This window comes from Centroberyx gerrardi, chromosome 10, assembly GCF_048128805.1.
Source record: "Centroberyx gerrardi isolate f3 chromosome 10, fCenGer3.hap1.cur.20231027, whole genome shotgun sequence".
NCBI lineage: Eukaryota > Metazoa > Chordata > Actinopteri > Beryciformes > Berycidae > Centroberyx > Centroberyx gerrardi.
The window spans coordinates 20,513,288-20,540,479 of NC_136006.1; the positions used below are offsets into that span (position 1 = coordinate 20,513,288).

At 43.1% G+C, this 27,192-nt stretch overlaps 1 protein-coding gene across 1 annotated transcript in view; it reads left to right on the plus strand.

Moving 5' to 3' along the window:
- The window catches only part of dachd (dachshund d), a 91,799-nt gene that overhangs the window by 57,248 nt on the left and 7,359 nt on the right, over positions 1-27,192 (plus strand). Inside the window, exons 4-10 of the mRNA XM_078286023.1 lie at positions 10,942-11,113; positions 11,312-11,457; positions 11,651-11,782; positions 12,022-12,081; positions 23,680-23,825; positions 25,587-25,734; positions 26,429-26,572. Of these exons, the coding sequence (XP_078142149.1) occupies positions 10,942-11,113; positions 11,312-11,457; positions 11,651-11,782; positions 12,022-12,081; positions 23,680-23,825; positions 25,587-25,734; positions 26,429-26,572 (948 nt within the window). The remainder of the gene's footprint in view (positions 1-10,941; positions 11,114-11,311; positions 11,458-11,650; positions 11,783-12,021; positions 12,082-23,679; positions 23,826-25,586; positions 25,735-26,428; positions 26,573-27,192) is intronic.

The following is a 27,192-nucleotide window of genomic DNA, read 5'->3' on the forward strand; positions in this document are numbered from 1 at the left end:
TGTTGTACTTGCACAAATAATGTTAGCAACCAAGATTAGAATTGATATGATAATGAGCATGCTTCTCACAATAATGCTAAGAGCACGGAAATAGAATCAGAAATAGCTACTATGTGAAACCTTTGAAAAGATTCTCTTTGTGGTAAAATACAGGTGCTTCATTTCAGTGCTGGTCTGAAGCAGATCTTGTATTGTGACCAGCTTAAAGCAGAGCACAGCAGAGCCAGCCAGTGAAGGACACTCTGTTCTGTTTGTAGAGTTGGATTGCCCATCGCTGTCTTTGTGTTGATGTAAATTGAACAGGCTAATGTTTCTCCCTCGCATTAAATATTCATCACAATTAGACCTTCCTGTTTGCATCAATGTTATTAATTATAAGGAAAAACAGCCAGTTCAACTCTCAGCCAAAATAACCAAACATCCTGAGTGAGAGAGGGAGGGAAAGGAAGATAGATATGTGTGTGGGAGTGTGTGAGAGATAGAGAAAGAGAGAGAGAGACAGAGAAAGACAGAGAGATAGCGGGAGAGAAATCGAGAGAGAAATGGAGATAGAGCGACAGATAAAAATGTAAAGGGAGACAGAAAGGGAGGGGGTGGCTTCTCTTTCTTTGATTTTCCCTCACACTCTTTAGTTGGGCAGAGGGAGCCCACTCAGTGCACAATGTGGATTGTTCCTGTGCCTCTCAGGAAATGCCACAATTACAGATCACAGACCAAGCAAAACACGTGTGGCGCTGGGCCTTGAGGGGGATAAACAGCCCGCCATTCCCTCCCAATGCAGTGACCCCAGCCACAACCTTCATTACTGGGAGAGAAAATATTGTCAGCTGCCCACTAACAAACACCTGCCAATTTCAAGAGAACGAATTGCTTTTTTCAGTGGTGGAAAGAGGGGGAAAAAGTAAGTGTTGTAGACTTTCAGCAAGGAGGTGGGAAAGAGAAAGAATAAAGTCTTCACCCTTGTCTCTCTTCTCCTCTCTCTTTCTCTTTCTCTCTGCCTCTCCTTTTCTCTCCCTTTCACCCTCTGTCTCTCTTTGGCCACTGGGTGCTGCCCTGCCACTCATCTGACTCCTCACCGCACAACTCTAATGGAGCTGAAATCCTGTCTGTAATTAGATATGGGAATTCCACTGTCATCAGCCAGATGATGCCACGATATACCGACCAAACAACTTGCCGACGGACAACACTTCACGATAGCAAAAAGAGAAGACACACTAGCACCCGCTAACTTTGGGCTGTTCGTTTTGAATCTATCCCAAACTCTCGGAACCAGCAAACTAGTTGAAACCCCACAAGCCCTCTGTCTCACATCCGTGGCTCCGGTCCAGGCCGCCTGCACCCTATGGGGAGCGCAGAGCCACATGCTAGACTGTAGCTGGACGGGTGCTGACAGCTACCTGGAGTGTTGCCTGACTGAGAGTTGAGAGAAGAAGGTTCTGGGTGAGATGATGAGGAAGCATCATTCTCTCTTCCCGGGGTCATCGGGCTAATTTCTGCGGGCCCCCCTCCATGTGTGTATGTTTGCTCGCTTGTGTGTGTGTGTGTGCGTGCGTGCGTGTGTGCATGCTTGCGTGAGAGAGCGAGAGAGAAAGAGGGGGCCTTGGCCCCTGAGAGCGCTCTGTGAGGAGACCACAGCTGTACACTCCCAGCAGCTAATTGGTCCTTATCTAGCTGTCCCATTCATCTTCATTTTTTACCAATTACTGAGCATTATCTGTGTTCTCAGTTGGGTATGGGACTTAATCCTTTTTGGTTAAGCTGGTGCTACAGCTTGCAAATTTCAAATGGAAGGAGAAAGGAGGAGGAGAAAGAAAGGAGGGAAAGGTGGAGGGGAATGGAAGGGGGGGGACAAAAGTCATAGCAAAAACAAACTCTGGAAACTTCCCATCATCCCTCACTGGCAGGAAGCAATCAATAAACAATGACATCACATGAAGGAGAGAGAGAAAAAAAAAATGGAAGAGATCAATTATCGGCGTTATAATTCAAGTCTTTGTTTGCAAACGTTGCAGCCTCATTGATTAAGCTGTTGGTGTTGCACTCACCATTATTGACTTGTTAAAACCATATTTTCTCATCATCAGTGGTTTTACGTTTGCGGTCACACAGATAACAATGCTTTAAAGGCTTCATTAATTATGCAAGATGTATTCATTTTAAAGCACAGCAAGTCCAAATCGTCCTGTTTACTCTACAAAACAATACAAGCAGCGTACATTGCCCATCCAGAAGGTACATCAAGACACTGCAATCTGGGGCAGTTAGCCTTAATTTTCTGAGATCAATGCATAACTAGGCTCCTCTCTATATGGGGTCCACGCTTGGCCATGCTGTAGAGCTGAGTGGAGTCAGCCTGGAGACCATGCACTAATTACTGGAGTGTTTACAGCTCTGCTGGATAGCATTTGTACCATTTTGGATCATATCAGTGAGTCAATGTGCTCTGCACTAGGCCGATAACTAAGACATTAAGATTACAGGGTGTATGAATGAAATTACAGAGAAATAAAATGATCAAGTAGTCATCAATTACAGGACAAACACAACAGTCTTAAATGAATAAAAGTAACAGCCAGTCACGCATGTATACTGAAAATACAGCCATGCACGTCTCACAGACACACACAGGCACACACCCACCCACACACACACACACACACACAGCCATGCACACAAGCACACACGAACACATATAGAGACAGTGCTCCTGCTCTTTGATAGGGATCTGTTTGGTCACACTCTCTGCGCCAGCTGTCAGCCCAGCTCCACTGCTGCGATTTAATTAGTCTGTTTATGTCCTTTCTAATAATAAAGCTCTCTGGGTGGAAGGACACATCCAACTAGCTAGCTGCACGCTCCAACCTGCTAGCTGCACTAGTGCTGGTGGCCTAGCGCGGCTAAATGTGGGCCATGATGGAGGATGGTGGCTACTTCCTGTGACTCTAGTCAGAACAATGGCCCTCAGGCTCAGATCTAGTATCACCCCCTCCTCAATCCTAACCTTAACCATTAGGGGATAAAGCACATACTGACCTGATATGAGTGTCTAGGGGCAACTTCATCCATCTTCTTCTCTTGCTCTCTTGTGGGAGCCTTTGTCAGCGGAGGCTCCAGAGAGAAACTAGATTGTAGCCATAGGCTGAATAATATTCATTCTACCAGCATATCATAGCAGCTCTTTCGATGCGACAGATTCTTATCTGATCCGATTTATGCGATTACAATGTAGTTTGTTTTGCTTTTCTCTATCCTGATACCGTGGCTGTTTTGGGTAGAGGAAGGTCTCGGTAAGCTATTTGCGGTGGGAAGAGGGGGAGTAATGGCGGTAAGTGAGCCAGACACACTGAGCTAGACGGAGAGTGGCAGAGCAGACAGAGGCAGACAGACAGCCTTCCAGCCTGAGCGAAGAGCTTGATGGGTCTCTGTCTCTCTCCTGGGCTTTGGCCCTCACCATCTCTCTATTAGTCTGCCAGGCTCATGGGAGCCAGGTGACAGATAAGTGAAGAACGACACACACATTTTAATAGACATTTCAAAAGATAAACTTGATAATCATTTCTCTTTTTAATGAAGTCTAATGTCCTCGTTCTAATTCCGGTTGCGTCGGCTGTTAAGCATCAGCGTAATATTTGAATATGCATGATTGGGAAAATGTGAGGCGCGCTGGTGTAGCTACAAAATACACAAATGCAGACAACTGCAGAAATAGATTACAATAACAAGGGGAATTGATTAAACATTATTTCCGTAATGATCCATATCAAGTTCTATCATCTTTGAGTGGCAGCAGAGTTGTGGCGTTAGAGAGAGAGAGAGAGAGAGAGAGAGAGAGAGAGGGAGGGAGAGGCAGCACGCTAGACAAACCTCGTGTCATGCAAATATTTGTTTGACTGTCTCTTGTGGTTAGTTCACAATAGCAGGAGCAGAGCTATAAAAAACAACTGACCAGTCGAGTTGTCATCCCTCATCAACATTAGGCCTCATTCTTCATTAATTGGATAGATTAATTTGGAGCGCTTTGATGCGGGGGTGATGCATGCGTTCGGCTGTCCCCTCCTCACTATTCTCTGTCAGGTTGAATTTAGCCAGGGAAGGGGCTGACCTTTGAAAGTGAAGAGATCAACACAATTTGAAAAGACAATGTCACTTGGTGTAAATGTGATACGTGTAATAAATGACATTCAACCTTTCAGTGATGATGAGCTTTCGCAGGTTCGAGTAATGTGAAATATGCGCGTCCTGTAATTGCACTGAATGTGAAGCAGTTTTCACATACACGGCTAAGATGGTGCAGCATTAGTGTTAGCGTTATCGTGTGCTCTCGTTTCACTATGATTATGTCTAAGAGGGACACATTAGCATGGAGTAATAATATTACTGTGTACATAATAACGTAATGACGATACAATGACAACAACAAAATGACAATCTCTTTTACTGTGATTACGCTGTAAAAATGTCCCATTCTATGTAGCAATCAGGTGGAGAATCGAAAGCGTTTGTGTGATAGAAATAGTTGGTTCTGTTCCACAAAAGCACTCTGTTTGTTGCCCGGTCCGAAAGGTGTTTCTACTCAATTATGATATGGGAACCCTCATCCACATAGAGCTATCAAGCCATACTGAGCCTAGACATCTTCACCATCGCACAGCCTCTCCTCTGGGACCAAGATAAAGAGAGAGCAAGTTCAAACAATGTTAAAGAATTTCACAATCTCAGCATGTCCTTCAGAGTGTGAACAAACAGAGGAAGGTATTTATTTTTAGTGTGTTTAGAATTCCATAAAGAAATTACTCATGCCAACAAAATAACTGATATATAACACATTTTTTAGACTATTTCCTCTCGGTACACAAACATAATATACTGCAAAATACATACAGTAGACCTTCTAGACTGCAGCGATGTAAAAAACACAAGTTACAGTCAAATACATCACGCACTTCACATTGAAATCATTAGCATTGCGACTGTAAACTATACACTGCATTACTGATTTTCTCTCATGATGTGATTGTAATGGAGGAAGAGGGAGCACAGGAGGTAGTGATGCTAATTTTGTAATTAAAACGGATGATCTGATGACCACATGCAAGCCGATCCCCCCGCCAATGTGATATGACGGCAGAGTGGGCCGTGATTGATAACGCTCGTCAATATATTTCATTTCAGGAGCCTTAGTCAAATGACAACTGGTTGTCATTGACTGAAAGCAATCTTTTTAAAAGGGGAGCCTTTGCTAAGTATCAGATAAAAATGATTCCTCTGTCTGCTTGGGTGTCACTGCCTGTAGGAGCTTTATTGATTGGGCTTGAATATATTGCACCCGCAGTAGTAACAGCTGCTAGTAATGTCTCTCCTCTCCTTCTGCTCTCCTCTTCTGCCCACAGCACTTTCTGTGCCGCAGTTTATTGTTAGTGATCTGATGTGTGCGTGCGCGCGCGTGCACGTTGTGTATTTATCGAGAGTGATGTGCGACAAATGTAAAGTGAGCCCGGTTCCGACCCAGATTAGAGACGCGAACGCTGTTTGCTAATGTGTCCTGAAGGCCTGGCTGTCCTGGCCACCCCCAGCCATGTGGATGATTGCGTTAGCTAAACCCACCATTGTATCCCCGCTCTATACGCTCTGTGTTATCAAGCACAAGGATGTTGGCATTGGTTGGTAAAGGTCATTTACTGTAATGAGATTTGCCACATGCAAGCATATGGCTTGATTATTGCCCTGTTCGTTAACATTTTCAGCAAAGAGACAAATAGACAGCTAAAACGGGAAATGGAGGGTGGGGGGGAGGGGGTGTTTAGCATTTTCTCCTCAAAGATAGGATGAACTTTTTTCACAGTGTATCTGTCACAGAGATGATTGATCTTTCAATTTTCATAAGGAATGCGTGCCATTAGAGCTGCGGATTTAAATTATCCTATAAAGTTGCCTGCCTTAGATTTTATATACTTAAAGGACAAACACCTCTGTCTGTCTCCTTGATAATTTCTACCACATGTTACACTCCAGTGGTTTGGGTAGGAAAGCAATTATGTTACCTCATCAAACCAGAAATGTTTTCTTATCATGATTTCTCTTACATTACATTACATTAGGCATCGTGGCAAGTAATCTTTGCACACCTGAATCATTGGAAAGTGTGTGTATGTGTATCTCTTCATCGCGGCATGCTAAACACACACACATTTTGTTTGTTGATGTGAATTAGCTCCTAATGTATCCGATCGCTGTGGCTTTGGGAACGTTAAGCATATTGTTTGCATGTGTTTCTGTGTCTCGTTGGCTCCATGTGCGCTTGTACCTACACAATACACAATTATCTATACTGTGTCGTCGGCTCAGTGTGTATCCACATGTTTTCATGTTTACCTCACCTTTTTAGTGTGAGATGTATTCTTTTTTTATGTGCTTCATGTGTCCTTTCGCGTGTTTGCTTGTGTGTATGTGCATACGTGAGTGTGCGGCAGGTATTTAACAAAGGCAAGATGTTTGCTTTATTATCAACATTAACTGTGTAAACACAAAAGGCTTCAAAGTTTCACTCAATGACACTGAGGGGCTGTGGGTGGCTACATCAAAGCCCACTACCTTCCTCTCTCCCCCCTTTTAATGAGAAACAGGACTCACCAGCCTTGACTGAACCCGCCATCTGTGTGTGTGTGTGTGTGTGTGTGTGTGTCTGTCTGTGTCTGTGTGTGTGCGTGTGCAGATGCGGGAGTGGGTGCGTGTCCGTGCATACGTACGCGCGTGTGTGTGCTGTGTGAAGTGGCACCACTATGCCAGACAACATGTTTATGGAGGCTGAGTCTTATGTTTGATCTAATGACTATAATGCTCCTTCCATCTCACATGGTAGGCTTGTTGATTTCTGAGGAGATTAGCAGTTATAGTAAAGATGAATGGCTGATTAGTGCCACGGAGAGACCTCTAAATGTCTCGCCGCATGACAGACACTTTTTCATGAGCCGTTCATTTCCTTTTGGGATTGGTGTGCAAATCCTTGATACGACCACAACAAAGACTCGCCATGTGTGTGCACCGCCGTCTCACCTTTGTTGGAGAAATACATACACGACATGGGGGCATTTTACAAGCGCAATTAGGAGGAAAACCGAGATTGTTTTGCAGCAACGGACTGCACATGCATTGTACAGTGAGTCAGTCCATTTAGCTGCTCGACTGGAATGGTCCTGTTCAGTTTGACAGATCAGAAGAGAAAAAAAATATCTCCACGCCATGAAAACCAAAGGCTTAGCGCTGGGCAAATCAGCCCTTTGTCTTGTTCAATTCAAATCAAAGGATAACCAGGAATGTTTGTTTGACAACAGCATTTACCATGCATTGTTCTGAAGCCCAGAGCCTCCCAAACAAAGACAGATAGGCTTTAAACAAGTCATTTAATTAGCACCGGATCCCCAGCTTTGGCTGCGCCAACCAATTATACATTCCTGAGGCATGTGCAGGTCCTATTTCACGGGAGCGAGAGGCAGATCCTCTCCAGCCCTGTCTCTTACAGTACATCTCTCCCCTTCCATTTAAGAGAAGGTAAATAGCCCAGACAGACAGCTTCATTAGCCAGCGTCTGAAGAGCGCAGGGCCGATTGTCGCTTAAATAGTGCGCTTTTACTGCAGGCCCAGCCGGCGACCTCCGATCAATTACAGCTGACATTATTGTTTGTCGGGAGCTTTTTTCCTGGACAGAGGGAGTAAAAAACGAGATCAGGCCTGAGCTTTGGCTGGAAATGTAATCTTCCCCCTCTCTTTGGTTCTTTCGCTCCACAAACAATAAATCATTCAGTTGAAGAGATAATAAAGTGCCAAGTAGGAGCTAGTTTAATTTTTGTCAGGGGAAATCTGTCCACAACAGAGTTAAGGGGAAGGGGCTGGCTGCTACCTCCGCACCATTCTCAATGACAATGGCTTAGTTTCTTTTTTCCTATTTTCCTCTGTAGGGTTAGATGGCCAGAAAGGCTGGAGTCCTGTTTAGATGAAGATTAACAGCAGCACAGATCACTGCAGGTTATCATTTTTGTCATCAAAATGAATTACTGCTCCGTTTTTAATCATTTTAAAGCAGTCATCATTCAATCTTTTTTTCGGTGTGATTCTTTTAAGTCCACTGGCAGCCGTGTGGTTTTCCAGTTGTGTCTGATGTAACAGCTTTTTAATCATGTTGTTACCAAGGGCTGTTTTAATTCATTCAATTCATCCTCCATGATTCAGATCTTTGCTTATCCATGCATGAACTCCCAAGCACCACACAACATAATAGCTGAGCTGTTTATATTGGTATTAAGTGATTTGTAGTTTTAATGATGGTAAATAGGAGTTCACCTTTGCGGGTCCCTCAGGCTTACTCCAGGTAAATTACTCCAAATGCATTGTTTATGCCCTTCAGGAGAGAGGGGGCTCATGGGAATTCAACTCTCATCAGGTCTGAACTTCTGTATCGGAGATAAACAGAAACTGACAAATATGTTTCTAGAGGTGTGCCCACTGGAATATCTACACAATATCTAAATGATTAATGAGTAAGTTTGACTAATGTGTTTTGATTCTGTTTTTGTAATAGACATGAAAGACATTGCATATTGACAAACACAAATTGCCGAGGAGGAGATGATCAAATTATCTGATAGAGATCACCAAGTTGAAAATTGTTCTGGACATTTTTTGTTTGTTATCTGCAGTTGCTTGTGAGCCGTTTATTTTACAAGGATAAAGCTCGCGAATGGGAAGAAATCCCATGCGAATGAAATGAAGAACACTTAACATCTTGCAAAAACGCCAGACGCCTTGAATAAAAACGATCTCCCTCCACCTGGCGCCTTTCAGCTTCAAATAAAGGGATTTGGTGGACCCTCGTTGGCCTATGGCACATTCCCCTACAGTGGCCTGAATGGGCCTTTATGGGAGAAACAGCGCTTTAGGATAGGGGGACATGAAAGGGGCCGGACAGACACTGAGAGCGAGACTAATACCCCATAGAGTGAACAGAGGTCCAGTGTTTCCCCACCGGCCAGTCAGTCTATCAGGTGGAGATGTATCGAGCTGCGGTGCCACATGTATCATAGAGCCACGACACACACCATTCACCACCAGGATTCATAAGTAGAGGAATTTGAATGACAAAAACAAAGTCATGCCAGTTTATCGATTTCCTGAAAATTTGTGTGTGCGTCCGTGCGTCCGTATGTGTGTAGCTTTGTTTGCGTGAGTGGATGTATCTACCTCAAAGGCAGGATAAGTCTCTTCACTCTGGCCCTTGAGTTGCTTTGAAAGGTAGATAGGTAGCCTAGACCTCTCCATGTTGTCCTACAGTAAGTGCCCCCGCAATCGGGCCCTCTGTGGCGTTTTTTAATTGAGCTTAGCCTGCTGAGTGGTAATTGATTCAGTCTGAGCTCCAGGAGAGGCGCTGATACAAGGTGCTGCCTGGCTTCCGCCTTTCTTTAATCTCCCCTGCTTTATATTGTTTGGGAATACTCGCCACTGAGAAACTGCATGCCATCTTTCTTATGGAAATCAATGCTTCTTTTGGAAGGGGAGGAATGACAGAGAGGAGTACTTCTCATGTCCTTTCATTTTCAACCAGTGTCCTTCTCTTTAGAGGCTTCGCCATGCAGATCTCCTTGCCCTTTGGCTACTGATGTTTTGTTAGAAAAGAAGAGTGGAGTTGTTTTGTGGATCAGCTTTCTGTAGTGCTGTATTTTTTTTCCCTCTTTCTTTCACGCAGCTTTTTACCTTGAACCAGGCTGCCAAGAAAGGGAGAAAAAAGGAATGAAAAATCAACAGAGAGGCTCAATCAGATCCAATAGTGTCTATGAGGTTTTCTTTAAAGCAGTTGAGGAAAAGCATCTGAGTGGCGAAGGAATGAGACCAAACTGTTCCCAGTCACTTTTGATCCTGCCAGTTCAAAGTCCCCATAGAGCAGGGGGGGAGGGAGGGGGGGTGCCGTGGTTGGGGGGGTACAGACACCTAGCTTTGACCTTCTGTGTGCGCTCATGTCCTTTGAAAGTTGGCTTGTTTTCATTAAGCCATTCAGAGGCACAGTGCAGTGCTACAGTTTGCCTAACTAGTAACCCCCTATGGTATCTTTATTAGACATTCTTTACATTTTTGGACCACTAATGCCTTCAATTTTCCCAATTAGACGACTATTGCCAGGCAGCAATTTAATAATTTAAAACATTTGTAAGATATCTCTGATGTTGTAATGGAATAATTTGTGTGCATATAAAAGAGAAAGAAAAAAAGTCCCATTATTGTAAGAGCTGAAAGTGACTTTACTGTTTTTACTCTCTCTGTCTCTCTTTCTGTCTCTCTCTCTCTCTCTCTCTCTCTCTCTCTCTGGTCTAGAATATAGGCTGCTATAATTAGCCTAAAGTCATTGCCATACTGTAGTCTGACGGTACTTGTTTGTCATTAGCACATTTAACTAGTCATTTGGGTAATGGCTTTTAAGATTGCCTTTATTTTTACAGAGATATTTTTTATATGTAAATATTGAGACAATTTCCATAATGTGCCCTTTTTATTCCTCATAGAATAATTAATGCATCTTTATTGCTGTGTAAACTTTGGTCTTTGAATGACTGTGTATACAGTTATCATCCCCATTTTCTTTATTATTATTGCAGTTGTATCTATTATTAACGTATGTTGTAAAACATTTATGTATATTATGTTAACACGGGGAGAGACCCTGAGAAGCAATTACTTAAAATTATTCCAATTTTTTCTAATGGATGGCACTGTAATGCCTTAGTGTTATTGGACACCAATTTTAAAGGGCATCTCAGTGGTGGGAATTAGTGATTGGTGGATTAACAGCAGCAGGTTTTCAGCTTCTACCCAGAGCTGCAGAAGTTTCCCCTGTGAATGTCTAACTCATAATATGCATCATTGAGTAACCAACGACCTCTTCCTGTGTCTTAGGCCTGGAACTCCCCTTCATGATGATGCCCCACCCCCTGATCCCAGTCAGCCTGCCCCCTGCCTCTGTCACCATGGCGATGAGCCAGATGAACCATCTCAGCACCATTGCAAACATGGCCGCCGCAGCACATGGCCAGAGTCTGCCCTCCAGAATGGTCACCTCTGTTATAAAGGTAAACTCCAATATAGACAGGAGCACTAATACTCCCTACACTAAAAATCAATTCTAAATAAATCAAAGTCAATTTTAAATCTAGCTTGTGTATTCCTAGTTTCTAGAATGACTCATATATTCAGATTTGTATTTGTTTTGTGCAATGTCTCAGTGCATATTGGATACTTACTTTGAGTGTGTGTTTTTGGCGCTGCTGGGGTTGCAGGAACGTATCCCGGACAGTCCCTCCCCTGCTCCCTCCTTAGAGGACCACAGGAGGCCAGGCAGCCACCCATCATCCCACCGCAGCAGCAGTGTGTCCAGCTCCCCGGCCCGCACAGAAAGCTCCTCAGACAGGATACGTACGTCTCCACATTACCTCACCACGCCATGAGTCAGACCGGTTAATTGTGTGCTTGATTCTGCAAGGAAACAAAGCAACGCAGCTAATTGCCAAATGTGCTTTACAGACAGACTGTTGTTGTTTCCAACTCCAGGGTAAAAATAGGTTCTTAGTAACCCTCCTGTCACACCTGTTTGCTCTCCCCTCTCCAGCGGCGCACCACAACGGCCTGTCCATGAACCAGGCCCTGCTAGGCCTGTCCCCCAGCATCCTGCCTGGACCCAAAGAGGGAGACCTGGCCCACGACATGAGCCACGAAGTAAAGAGGATGCACGCCGACAAAGGTCAGTCAACTTTCATTTTAGATGGAAGAACGTATGATATAGTTTAGAGCACAACAATAACCTACCCAAAACATAAGACCTCCGAACTGACCGCTATTCCAAAAACACATAATGAGCAAAATATGCAGCGATGTTATGTTGATTTTGTTAATTGTCGGCAGTTGTTTCAATTTCCTTGTCTGCACATCCTATTACAGACATGTTAACTGCCAATTATTCTGCTCTTGTATGTGTTTCAGTTACCCTAACATTTCACCAGTCCGAGCTACCGCCATTCTTCAGAACTTCACATAAGCAAGGTTGTACTGCGTTACAGCATCTTACAGTATACATGCTATGATTACATGTCATCATAGCACGCAATTTTAATCCAAGTCAATATTTTACATGATGCTGTCATTTGTTAAACATCATCCTCATTAACAAAGAACGTACAGAGAAATAAATTGAAGACGCTCAGCCTCAAAAAGACCAAACCTACAGCAAATGTTTTTTGTAATCTCTTATTATTTATTGGTATTATTTCATTATCCTTTTGCTGTGCATGTAAAAAAAAAAAGGAAAAAAAGAAAGAGACAGATGGAAATCTGTCTACTAAGCGCTGTGGATTAAATACAAAATTAAGCAAATAATAGATTTTAGTATTCTCTGTTGGTTTTGAGCAGAGAGGGGGTGGGCTGGGCTGGGCTGTGCTGGGTGATCTAGGGTGGAGTGAGGTTGATAATGATATTAAAACCACTATGGAAATCATTGGGCTGTGTGTTCCCTATTGACTAGCCCGACGTGAAGATCAGTGTTAGACCTTCACTCACAGGGTGTGAAGCAGTGAATAGTAATAATTAGCAGGATCATGAGCTGAATTTATGGGTCACAAAGTGTGCGTGTGTGTGTGTATGTGTGTGTGTGTGAAAAAGAGAGAGAGAAGCAAACACAGAGCAACACAATCAGAGAAAGAAGGCATTACTACATACTAAACCAACTGAATGTTTCCTCAGTAGCTAATATCTGGTCCACATTAGTTCTAAACTGCAGTCCTCCCTCCATATTAGAATTAGGAACACAAATAGACTGTAATTTCTGTAGAATACTGGAGGAGAAAACAAATGACCCGGCAATTCACACCAATTCTGGCTGTTTGACCTGCACACATCCACACGCAACACACACTGTGTTATTGTTGAGATTGTCAATTCCTGATATGTCACTGGACTTGATTAGGATTCTGGGCTCTCCAGTGTGTGCACCAGAGGTCTCAGGCTGTGGAAAACATTTTTATAAAATAACCCATTAATGCAGAGGAGTGCAACTAAATTAGTTACCAATTTGCTGAGCATGAATTAATGAAGAGAGCTTCTCCCGGCTCCCACAGTTGTAATTTTCATAATAACCCCAGACCTTTATTTGGCAGGTTGTTTAGTTTTTTCGTTTGAAGGTTTTCATTAGTCTAATGAGGACTGTGCAAGGGCGAGCAGTCAGCACAATTTACATGAGGAAGCTATCATAATAAATGAGGCAATTTGAATAACACGCACAGGTTTATGCAGCGAGATAAGAGAGATTGTAGCAGCCAGATCCAGAGGTAACCAATACATTAGAACCAACTAATAACCAAAGTAATTCCAATAAAAGCCTTAAGTGAAGGGAATAAAATTAATGATAGATATATTGAACTGTAATGATATGATACATGATGCATTAGATTAATAAAATAAATGTGTTCCATTGTTAAAGAGGGGAGAGGCCCCACGATCCGAAGCTTTGTTTATGGCGAGCTTTTTAATTAGGCTTGTTCATCGCATCAGTTTGTTTAGACAAATGAGATAACATTCCAATGGTTTAATGATATCTCTCCACTTGTTTGATCTTTATGATCCTGGCAGAGCATTAAATTAATCTCATGCAATGCACTTTGAGAGGGGAGCACAGTGGGCACAGAGGAAGGATGCAGTGCCCCGGCTCATATGGAGGCTATTTAAATAGCCGAACACCTCAGAGACAGCCACTATAATGTCACATCACTCATATCCTATGAACACGTCTCATCTTTTTCATGTCATCTCTGTTGATGAAGGACAAAGACTGTTTGTTGTCGTTTAAAAAAGACGGTTTCCAAAGTTGTGTCACCCAGTGCAGAGCAACCAGATGGTAGTTTTTGGGCTGTTGTTTGAACTTGATTATTTTTTGTCCAAATTTTGCCAGAAAAAGATAAATAAATTAAAAAAAACAGGAGATTAGATGATGTTTGAGAAAAAAGGCTAGTAGAAAGCTAACTGTTATCTCACATGTGACTAATTGAATTGCTTCAAACAGAAAGTCTGTGGCGATCGCTTTCGACAAGCCTCTGTCTCATGAAACAGCAGGTAGCTGACAAACAAGGGGAAATTTGAAAGGTACGGAAGCCTTTGGCTGTAAACTCACTTTGGACATCAAACACTTGACATCATTTTATTTCCTCCAGGAAAAGGTGTTTTAAACACAAGCCATATGTATGTACATCGAAGTGTAAGAGTTTCTGTAAATACCATGTGGCAGATTAAATACTCAGACAAACATTTTGCCAGCAGCACATTTCACCACTTTATCTCAGTCATCCCGCTGCAGTTATACATGCCACATCTCTTTTACACTGGGGGTAAAAAGCCTGACAGAGACCAATACAGTATGTAAACTGATTCTGTAAACCATATTTTAAAAGGGGGTGGGTGATTCACTGGTAATGCGATATTGGCACTTCCCTGGTAAACGTTATATATCCTTGTTGACACAACAGGAGATGCACTCATAATGTCCTTCCCAGCACAAATGGGTGCTTCTGGTGTATTATGTCACCTAGAGGTGCATCCTTCCGTACCTGCTGTCGAGTGAGCAATCGTTGATGCGTTGAGTACTCTTGTGTGCCCGCTGTGGAGAAAGCTGATTCGCCACGCCTTCTCTTTGTGGGATGCTCAGTCAGGATGCTGCCCTAGATGTCCAGTTGATGTCCTCAGGGCCGGTGTACTGTGCACTGACTGCAGTCCTAGTTTACAGTTTCTGAATGATGAAGTGTAGCAGGTAACGGTATCACAGTCTATTATCATACAGCTGCTGAGGGCACGGCCCTGTGGTGGCTGACAGCCACATGTAGAGAGGAGAGATATATTTTGAAAAAGATAAAAAGGCAAAAAAAAAAAAAGGAATTTCCAGCCTTTGTAGTCTTTCTCTTGTGTCTTTGCATATGCATTTGTAATGATAAAAGGAGGTTAGGCGACTTTTTGGTCAGACAGAAGTTTCAGCCTCAGTTTCGTGCTACTTTTGCGGTGTAAATATTTCACTGACATTGATGGGTATCTCTGTACAGTATCATTAAAAGTTAGATATGTTCAGTGTAAGCTCCTTCTCTTCATCTTTCTGACTTTAATGCATAGTGTTTTGTTCAGCCCTCCCGATGTCCTTGGCGTTGCAAGCTTCAAACACATGCTGACTACCTGACTTTCCCTAAGTCAGGAGGCAAGATCATTAGCCATCACAACCCTGAAATGTGACTTGGCAGACAATAATGCTTTATGATCAAACAACTTGTCAGTGCGTCCTGTTGAAATGAAAGAGTGCAAAAAAATAATTCAATAGAGGATCAATCAAATTTCCCCAGCCCATGTGAGAGAGATTGCTGATGGTGCAGAGAGGGGCTATTCCTCCAGGACATGGGAGTTCATTTGGATATTTGTTCTCCCCCTCATGAATGTTCCATTGCGTGACACCATCTCCCGCTAATCACATTTCACTGAAAAGGGGGGATGCTTTTAGGGACGTTGAAAAGAGAGAGGTTCTTTTTAATCTTTGAAATGCCTCAAAAGTGACAGAATGCTTTCTCCTGCCAAGACGTGAGCCTCGGATGGGGAGATAAATATGCTGTGGTCAGCTAAGTGTATCTAGTGAGCAGAGAGGCAAATTTAATAATGCATTATCATTCACTGGCGAAGGTGAAATCTCCCTGTCCATCAGAAGGCTGAGGCCTGTTTCATGTTACCCTTCACTGCAAACGAACAAGTGCTTTACTCAGCCATACCAGAGATGCACAGTAGGCACCAGTGCTCTACTATGTATGCTATTCTGGACTGTCAGGAAAACATGTATAATCAAAGCTATCATCTATTGGTCTTGACTGGATACATTGATGATCACAGTGCTTATTCTCTATAAAAACCGTTTTGAATAATAACCTTTTTTTTTTTTTTTTCTTCCTTTCTGACAACACAGGGTGCATTTTACATATCTGAGCATCTGCTATTATGCAGATTATGGGAACATATTTACCCGAATGCCCTTGGACAACAGCATTAAACAATTATGAAGATTATGTACAATGCAGAAAATTTGTGATTCAAAACAATACATATCTTAGCGGTGGCAACTGTTGCAGTCAGATAAGGTTGACCCTGAATATGTATTTCTGTATTTTTAGAGACATTCTGTGGGGTTGTTTGTATAATTTAATATTTACATGTAAACAGTAATTAAGTGATGCTACCAACATGCCAGGGCCAGGCTCTGCCAAGGTAAACACCAGCCCTAGCAGTTTGCCACAGTCCATCATGTTTACAGACTTGCAGTGCCGAGTGCTATTTGTGTGCTCTTCCTTGGCAAAGCCCATAAAACACAACCAATTGGAGGCCGAGTGTTGAACACAGTCCCTCTTATCATCTGGCAGTCTGCTAGCTGACTTGAGGACATTGTGAGTCAAACCTTTAAATTTTCACTCTACGATAATTACGCTCCTATACTTGAGCTTTTATATCCTTTCACTGAGAAAGTAAATCATTCCTAATAAAGAGAGGAAGAATAGGGGGCGGAGGGAAAAGTGCTTGAGGACTAATTCTCTTCACTCCCTCCCTCTCTGCTCTCTATTCTGCTTTTTTGAAAGCCTTTCTCTGAGTATTCCAGTCACCTTGACTTTGCAGCAGCAGCCTTATAGTCTGTTGCTTATCCTGCCTAACCCCAGCCTGTCAATTAGGTGTTTAAAAATTAATCTCTTTAACTGGAAATACCATGCCAGCTTTCTTCCGTCTGTAAATGAAGTGTTATTAATTCACACAGCGCAAAGCCAATGTTATGAATAATGTTATCAAAACAGATTTCCACACGTTTAACACGTCGCTTCTATTAAAACCCCTTAAGTATTTTTATAAGTGTGAAACCGGGACTGCTAATGGATTTGCATCCATTTTTGAGCTTCTACAGCAGGCAGCCACGGAGCAAGTGCTCCTAAGCCAGGCCTTTTAAAGTTTACATTTCCCATTTCCTCTTTTGTTCTTTCATCTTCATTTAAAAGCAGCTCAGTATATCCAGCCTGGATTAGTGCCAGCCAACGTCGACGGTCGTTCAGCAGCAACAGAACGGCAGAGCTTCTCCCCGTAGGATTGCAATGCCAGGCAATGACACCAATGTGTCTCGCTGTCCCCCTCCCAAACCCAGCGCAGCTCTGATCTAGCAGCAGGCTATCTGGCCAACCACACCAAGCTAATACTTGTTCCATTAAAACCTGGTGATTACGGGGGATTTCCTCTCTGTTTGTTTGTTTGAATGCTTAATTATCAATATGTAATTGGCATGTGTATGTGATGTAGGGTGCACATTCGGTGGCACATTTTACCGGAATGCACATTGCTATCGGGTGGAAACAGGACTCCCCAGTCACTATCTGAGTTAAGCTGCATGAGAAGTTGTTCTAATGAATTAATAACTGCCAAACAAAGGAGAACTAAACAATGAGTGAGAAATAAATGGCTTGATGATTAGTGGGTCAGGGAGATTAGTGGGATATACAGTACAAATGATCCCCTTCTGAAAGTTGAATGATTCAGGCAAAATACCCAATCAATAGTTGAGGCCAATTTAATCTCTGGGATTCTTCTGTCAGGTCAATATATGGACCTGGTCAATGGAGGTCAATATGCAAAGACAATCTAAACACCCTCAAAGTGCCTCACTATAATGTCCTTCTCCAAGTATTATCTTCTTGACAGTTTGGTCTCATAGTCAATCGGTGAACTACGGAGATCTCTTCGAGCCATGACTGGCAATCATTATCTTTCCCGAGCCACAATTTTCGCTTTCTTCCCTTCAAAATGAACCCTACCCTTCTGGTTGGTCTAAAATCTAAGGCCATGGATTTAGTGTTGTGATCTCTAACCTTTCAATCACCTTGCCCCCGTTCCCGTTCGACCGCCGTAAGTGATCGCCTCTCTACAAAAACGCCATTTTGTCTCCACTAGTGTTCACTTTAAGAGCTCATTTGAAGGTGTGCGCTGGCAGAAACAAAAGTCCTGTATGCTTTTATGCAGTCATCACAGTCAGCCAAGCCTGTAATCCTCAGAGGTCCGATAATGACATAGCCCCTGCATTTATTACATGGAGGAGAGGAGAGAGGGAAAACGCTGACTTTGAACAAATGAACACCCTGACCTTTATGCAATAAATATGACATGGGCCGCATAAAAAGACAAGATATCTTCCTCCTGAATGGAAGTCAACACGGATTCTGCTCCCTTGCCTCCTGCTCTCTCTGTTTCTGTTTCTCTCTCTCTCTCCCTCCCTCTCTCTCTCTCTCTCTCTCTCTCTCTCCCTCTCCCCTCTTTCAGTCAACAGTTAAGCAAATGATAAAATCCATTTAGAATTGTTTGCACTATATTATTGTAATTCATACTGCAAAACCACAAATTGTAGCTCATTATTTCCTCTGCTGCGGAATATATATTGCAGAATGCTGCGGACGATCATCTGTCAGTATTCTAATCTTCATGCATGATTAGATTCTAAAATTTTATCATTTGCGGGTATTTTCTCAGCAACGGGGGCAGTAAAAAATGACTCTTTATCAGGGAGTGTATGTATAGGCTGTGCCATGAAAAGACAGCTTTAACAGGGAGCATCAACCTTACACTGTATCTTTTGTAATCTCAATGTGATCTCAACTGAGTATCGCGATTGTCTTCTTTTGTCACCTCAGACCGCCTCTCTGACAGTAAAGGATTTATGGTTATTTCCTCCATGCAGCCTGTCCATCTGTGGCTCTATCTTCATATGGCCTTGAGAATACGATTCAATTTATTAAGGCAAAGCAACGGACTCATTACTTCAAAAAGGTGGCAAGAGAGAGAGTGAGCGAGAGAGAGAGAAGTGACACACTGAATTGGTTATTAATGGAAAGGCACAGCCATAGGGCAGTTGAAATTTAATGATATCCTACAAGAAAATATGAGGGTGTCACTTTCCAAAAAGTCATGCTAAATGTCAACGTTTTAAGGTCCCGGCGCTAATTTTATGCCTGTGCACAGTAATGTTTTGGAGAGCATTTAGGAAACACGGCCCAGTGGCCAGCCTGATTATCCCGCTCACCTTCTCTCCTCTCTCCAAATGGGTTTGTGCAGCAAGCGATTTCATCTCTAAGTGAAGGGAACATTAGGGAGGGGAGAAAGAGAGAGCGATAGAGGAAAACACGCGGTTTGATTTTCATGCTGTGATAAGAGAGTGGGAGCCAAATGTTACCTGTTAATCTAGCCCAAACCGACCGGGGCTCTTGACTTTGTCCCCCAGCAGGGATGGGGCAAACACTCATTTTCCTCTCTCCGTGATGAAAAGGAAATTAGCTTAAATGTGATGAGGGCACATTAGTGTGTGTACTGTGCGTGTGTGTAATGAGTGTGTGTGTTTGTGTGTTTTTGTAGGCCTGCGTGCGTGTGTGTGTCTGTGTGTGTGTGGGTGTTTTTTCCTTTTTGTCGTAGTGTATACATTACAGACACACCAACCTGCCCATATGCACAGCATATGCAAGTGATAGTCATTCTAAAGGAATCTCTCTTGTATGGATCATCACACACATTTTCACAGTATGTTCTGTATCCCCAAACCTACTTTATGGAAAGTGACATCATTCTGTGCTCGCAATACAATCTAACCTTCCAATGGCTGGATTGTGTATTCTACTGTATAACAAAAAAGGAGTGTATTCTATCCAAGTACTTTGAATACATTTAATGGGAAAAAGGCCATAATATACGCTATAAATATTATAAATGTAAGGTGTGCTGGATTTATTTTGCCGTAAGCTTAAAGAGCCTTCAAAGTGCAGACATCATTTGCAAGATAAGCTATGCTCATGTTTTTTTAAGTGCTCAAATTGCATTCAACTACTTTTTTTGCCCAGCTCTGCATCAGTGCATTTGTAGCAGAAGACAGATATTTCCCTTGACAAGATTTTCCAAATCCAATGCTTTAAGTGCAGGTGGAATAATGCTGTGTTGGCTGCTAATGGCTGTCCGAGAGGTCATAACTACTCCATTTGAAGGAGGCTGCTTTCTCCGCAGCACTGGCAGGTCAAATCAAATGTAATTGTGCAGTGAAAAGCGGTGCCTTGCTTTGTGTCGGCTGTGCTGACAACCTCCAGGTTTAGCATTCAGTTCTCCTGCTGGGAGGAACACAGGTTTGCAAGGACAAAGGCTTCACCTGTCAATATATCACACTGACTGGCCAGCCAAATGTACCTCTGCTTTCTCTCTCTCTGTCTCTGTCTCTCGCTCTCTCTCTTCCTCTCTGTCACTCTTTTCTTGCGCACCCATTCTATTCCTGCCTCTTCTTCCTCAGACCCTCTCTTACCTATCTATCCATCCATCTTCTGTCTTCAACCATCTATCTCTCATTTCTGGCATCCTCTCTCTCTCTCTCTCTCTCTCTCTCTCCCCCTCTCTCTCTCTCTCTCTCTCCCCCTCTCTCTCTCTCTCTCCCCCTCTCTCCCTCTCTCTCCTCCTCTCTCCCTCTCGCTCTCTGCCTTTCTGTATCTTCCTCTCCTCCCTCTCACACAGCCTTCGTGTGAGGACTCAGCTGAAATGTCCTGGGGGACCCAGTTTCAAACACAGGAACCAGAAACATATGGCACATTTTCAACTCCCAAGGTCAATTACAGCTATTTATCCAGAGATTGCAGCTAAATTTCCCAAGGTTTCCTCTAGATTTACCACAGATTGCAATGCATGTCTGTCACATTTTAAATCAGGCCAGTTTCCTCTGCTTCTCTCCGCTCCCTGTGACTCTCCATCAAATATTTCAAAGGCTTTCAAGTGGGTTTTAGACATGTTTTATCTCCGGTTATCATGTGCCCCATCTTTTTTGCCTCAGCATTGCTAGGTCCAAGTGCCGCTTGCAACACAAATCTAATAACATGTAAATTGGAGATAAGCCCAGATCCCTCCAAGTGATATTTTTTACATTCATAGTTTGTCAAGTCAATTCCTGGGCCCCTGTTTTAGCAGCACAACACATGAGGAGTGAGAAAATTAACTGGATAGGTGATTCATCATTGCTAGCACACTGTCAAGGACTCCCTCTGCAGCTATTGAGAGCAGGGTGGAGGAGGAGGACGGAGAGAGGAGGGGGGCGTTGTTTTAAATTATGGCATTTCATTCAGAATGCATTGTATTTACAGCGTCCCATTTTTATTTGTGGCTCCTATTATCCGCCGAAACAGTTGTGCATGAAATGTTATTTGTGACAGGGGTGACCTGCGAGTGTTTTTCCACACAGTATTTCATAGTTGGGGCCTTAACTGTGCCTTTACCGTACGGTAAGCACAAGAGGCTGTCACAGCTGCTGTTGGCAGCCTTGCTAGTGGAGAAATATCACCTGGAAACAGAGTACTCCATTCCACCGGCCCCCATCACTCCAACGCCTGTCGCTGTAATTAAGTTGAAGTCAATGATTCTGGAGCGATGGTGAGAAATAAACATGCAAACACATGCCAGTATTTGCAGCCAGGCGCGGGGAAAGAGAGGCGGGGCTGGTGGGGGGGAGCAACATTAGAAGCATGGAAACCACAGATCTAGATCGTGTTCTCAGGAATTAACATTTGAGTTTCATTAAGCCAGTTTTGATTATATTGATTGAATTAGCCCGTTATTAGCCCCCCATTTCTTTTTTGAAAGTGCCGGTATTTATGCATAGCTCCTGGTGGAAATGTTATCTGACAAGGGGTGCTGTACGGTAGTTGGAGTCTGTCGAACAAAACACGCTGTTTGCTTTTCCCAGAGCATGACAGGTTGTTTCCCCTGCAACAAAGCCATCAAATATTCTGTGTGATCCAACATTGTGTTGTAGGGGAGGCCTGCTGAGTGGGAAGCCGGAGTTTGTTAAAGCAATGATTTATGATTAATGCCAACACTAAATAAGGGACAAAGTGCCTACAGTACAAATCAATTACAAAGCTACAACAGCAGACCTTTCCCCGAGGTCTACTAACGTCTGTAGTTGTTATGGTGATTTTATTGGAGGTGGGTAATGCATGCATATAATACATGCAATACATCTATATCAGCATGAGTTGGAGCCAACTGTAATGCTTTTGATCTTTGATTAGTTATTTTATTGAGATAAAATGGGAGTCTCATACTGTACCGCTGCACGACAAGAGCACTTTTTATTTCCTCACCCAGACGCCCACCTCAAAATGCAGACGGGAATGCACCAAACAAAACAAATTACCACAGGAGTGGCTTCTTAAAAGTAGGCAATTCATTATTTTTATGAAGTCAAATTATAAACAAATTTTAATCCATTAGGCAACCATCCATTCTAATTAATCAACAGGAGTGAACTCCATCTGAAAAAGGAGAAAGGTTGTTTACTCTCTCCACGGACCAGCGGTGCATATTTCACCATCTTTCCTTCTCGGAAAGAAAAAAACACACACACACACACACACACACTCCAAATTACAAACCTAAACTGTGAATCCTAGCACTCGACTTTTGGCGAGTAGATGTTTCCAGGGCATTTGCAGATGCTTGAAATAATCTCCAATGTTTTTGCTCAATCTGCTCTGAGGATGGGTGAAATAAATACTTTAAACTAATTAATGTAAGACCAGCTGTTCCCACCACTTGGCTGGCGTTGGTGAATATTGATGGGAGGGAGAGGCAGGGCTGTTCAGCTCCACTCGCTGTTTGTACAAGCTTCAGCCTGCCACATAAACACATATGAATACTGGATGAGAGCAGAGAGGGGGCTGTGCACAACACAGCCAGGGCTCCGCACTACAAATAAAACTTTATTTTTTTAAATTAAATTAACAATTAAACAGCTGATGGTGCAAACATCCTGTGGAGACCGTTTCTACTGGATGTGATTAATAAACTGTCTCTGTGCAAGATGGTAGCTTTTACAAATTGGTGCCTGGCTGAAAGCTCATTGGGTGAAAGCTTGTCTCAGATCTGAGGGGGCAAGCGACACCGTCTGACTCTCTGTAATCGTTTGACCGGACTGAATCTGTGTCTGTCTATCTGTCTGTTTGCCTGTGTCTCCTACTTCTCTCCCTCCCTCCTCTGCTCCTCTTCCCTCCTCTGAGGCCTGGTGGAGAGGCTGGACAGCAGATGGCAGGGCCCTGCCCCTCCGCTGGTGATGAATGGAGGATGATGTCATCTTAGGTTTGACAGGCACCCGTGCGTGCATACACAAAGGAAGCTCGAGCCTCTGGGGTCGAACCGCGGGCCTGCTTCTGATTTTGGAGTCCACATGACATCTCTTAAATGGGAAAAGCTGGATTTATGTCCTGCTTGATATTGTTTAACCCCTCGCTCAGGCCTTGAGAGAAACAATATCTCCAAGGGGCCAGACCAGTATATTTCTGAGAGCAGCGGAGAGCAGGGATTGGCTGCTGGAGATCAATACTGATCCAGTCATGGCTACTGGTCAATTAGAGTCAGGGTCAGGGCTTGTCAGCATTGCCAAAAACTAGTCTTTCGACTATTCCTATCAATCAACGGTAGAAATATGTGAACTTGTTTACCAGTGGTACGCTGTATCTGTGTTTTGTTTTCCTCTGAGGTGCGTATGAATGATTAATCAATTCCCATTTTATTTGTTTTTTCCAGACGATAATCCAATGTGCACCCCGACGGCGAGAGACAGTTATGAGAGGTTGTCATTGGCTGGACAGGGTCTGCCTCCTGGCTTCCCCTCGCCCTTCCTGTTCCCAGACGGCCTGTCGTCAATAGAGACTCTCCTCACCAACATACAGGTAGATTCCACTGACGAGAATTTGGACTCTCCTTCAAAACACACAGGCGGGCTCTACCAATAGAAACCCTTTTTCCTTACTAACACACAAGTGGGTTCCACCAATAGAGGATCTCTATCCTTCCATAAAGGTGTAGGTTTCACCGGTTTTCTCCACAGTTAGAGGCTCTCCATGCTGACATATATAGGTAAAGTTAATCGTCATCATCATGGAGACTTTGCACAAACCATCAGAACACATTCCCCCCCCCCCCACCAAAAAAAAAAAGAAGAAATTTGACCTCATCCATGTTCTCCTCCCAATACACTTAAAATGCACATTAGGACCGCAGACGTACTCGCTCTCTAAATCTGCAGACCTTAACAATACTCCTCTCCTCAGAGTGCCATTTAGGCTTCAGTGCAAACACCCTCAGTCAGAAAGATGAATGTATTTGCCTTCTGTCTGAGTGTAATGATGTGTATACAGCGCTGCCCTTCTCATTGCACTTGTACCATTGGCATCAGAGTCCTGCTTCTCCTTTGGCTCTGTGCGGTAATTAGAAAGCCACAAGTAAACCCGTCTCGAGCTCCCAACACTCCAGTAAGTCATCTTTGATAATGATCTCCACGCTGAATATTTATATACAAATCAACAAAATGAAACCAAGCAGAAAATTAAGATAAAGCAACTTAGTATAAATTGGGGTCACGAGAATCAACAATTAGTAAGATATAGCCCACTGCATTTGATATAATTGCGTGTGGATGGGGAATAATTGTTATGAAAATGGCCGCGGTACTGTACAGCCTCTATTTGAGAAGGCACTATTTTTCAATTCAGGACTGTCAGGAGTATATTTGGAATGTCAGTTATGTGATTGATACATGATGAGATACTTGTCATTCATATTATTCATTCAAGCTGCGCCATGTGAGGAGCTTGCAAATGCGCCACGTATACAAATCCAAAGTCTGATGTATTTATACCAATCCAGTAGCAATTGTCATCCCCCGAGTTACAGGAAAGCATGTGTAAGAGGGTGAAGAAGTATAAAAGCAGTATAAAAATGAAAAGAGAGGGCTCAGTGTGTAAAGTAAAGACAGCTGACATTACCCATAGAAACCTTTCACCCTCTACTCAGTGGACTGGAGCTTCGGTCCAAGATGGTGAACTTCAACTTAACCCACAGTGTGAAAGTTCAAAGTGTTTTCTGCTGCTCTCTTACATTTTCTCATGCAGCCCTCGCAGGCTGAGAAGCTCCTTTCTGGGCTCGGCTCTGATACTGTAGCTCTGACTTGCTATCTGCACTTGTATTTCACAGCTGTGACCAAAAGGGGTCAGACAAAACTCAGCGCTCACACACCAGCTATCATTATTCATTATTAAATTGATTATTAACACAATCGGCTTTTCCACTCTGACAGGTATACGTATTACTGAATCTTGCGGGATCTTTGCAACCGGGTTTCTCACTTAAAGTTATAGACATCTTTACAATTGGCAACAGACAGATAAAAAGGAGCAGCAGCAAGCCGGTAATACAGTATGCCTGAAAGGAATCATGTACTGTAGCACTAGTCAGGTTTTGGCCCAGTGTTATGCTTCAGTCCTGTGGGCAGCACAAAGAACTGCTGTGACATACTTTCAGTGTGGCTTGCTGTCACTTCATCTTGAAGCTCTTAAATAGCTCACATCTCTCTCTTTCCCTTCCTCCCCTCCTTCCCTTTTGCTGTGTGTGCGTGTGTGTATCTGTGCGTGTATGTGTGTGTGTGTGTGCAGGGCCTGCTGAAAGTGGCGATTGACAACGCGCGGGCTCAGGAGAAGCAGGTGCAGCTGGAGAAGACAGAGCTGAAGATGGAGCTGTTCAGAGAGAGAGAGCTCAGGGAGACTCTGGAGAAGCAGCTCGCCGTGGAGCAGAAGAACAGAGGTACTGCCTGCCTCTGGATCCTCTGTGTGTGTGTGTGTGTGTGTGTGTGTGTGGCCGTGTGTGTGCACGTACATGCATGTGGGCTTAGACGTTACAGGCCTGACACGATAGTATGTGAATGTAAGTGCAAAAAAAAGATCTCAAACATCAAGTCACATTTTGCAGCTCTTATTGAAACACTGACATAAGCCTGTTTCCCTGCTCTTGAGTCAGATAAGATAATTACAAATACACATTCGGATCTCACAATAAATGACTTGGAGTCACTGCAAACAAATGTGAGATGAAATCATCTTAGCAGTCTCATGTTCTATGCATCAGCTGCATATGTTTAATGCGTCGTTTATGTTTAATGAGAGAAATTCATGAAAAAATATCCTACTAAATTTTTCAATTTGCTTTAACTCCCTCTAGCAGTTTGCTAAATCGCAGTCAGTATTTGCTCAGTTTTTTAAATAAATTTCTTTGTTAACCAATATTTAAGTTTCATTGAAGTCCCTTTTTCTATGCCAGTATGCTAGAAAAAAAAATCCTGCTCCTTTGATTATTATTGCCTTTTGCTGTCAGATTTTGATGGCTGCCACAGCAAACACCAAAACCCAGTCCAGAATAAGGCTGCCAATGGATTACCCATGAGCTCATTTGCTGTCACTGTACCCTCACTGTGGTCTTTTCCCATCTCCTCTCTGCTCAGCAATCATCCAGAAGCGTCTGAAGAAGGAGAAGAAGGCCAAGAGGAAACTCCAGGAAGCTCTGGAGTACGAGTCCAAGAGGAGAGAGCAGGCTGAGCAGACTCTCAAGCAGCCCTCGCCCTCCGACAGCATGCGCTCGCTCAACGGTCAGCCACTCGACAGTAAAAACCCCTTCACACACCGCGGCGCAGAGCCCGGCCACTGTTACATTTAGCTAGCAGCTCTTTATGACATTAAGCGTGGTGTCCCGTGAGACGAATGGGAAAAGAGCAGAATGGAAAATATCTCGACAAATAGAATTGAAATGTTTCATTCCAAAATGCTAGATATCCGTTTTGGACCAAAAAAAAAAAAATGTTACCTGGAGGCAATATTTTGAAGACACAGATGACTCTATTTTCCAAAACACAGTAATTTTGTAAGCAGTGATTATGAGATGACTCCTTACTTTAAAGTTGCACTGAAATGAAAAATGACATTTTTGCCTTTTTTTTAGCTCATTCAGACTATCGTACCATACACATATGTAATAATTTATGCCAAAAAAATAACAAACAAAAATGTTCTTGTATTTTTATATCAAAATTCCATTACTTTTACTTCTTGGACAACAGAAAAATCTTCAGTGGTGACTTCATTGTGTACCAGGAGGCGTACATAAAATTTCCGACCAATAAAACCATCACAGATTTTGGAACTGTCCCGCCCCTCTGCCCCTCCCATCAAATAAAACTGCCTTTCTCTCCCTAACTGATATCCCATTGGT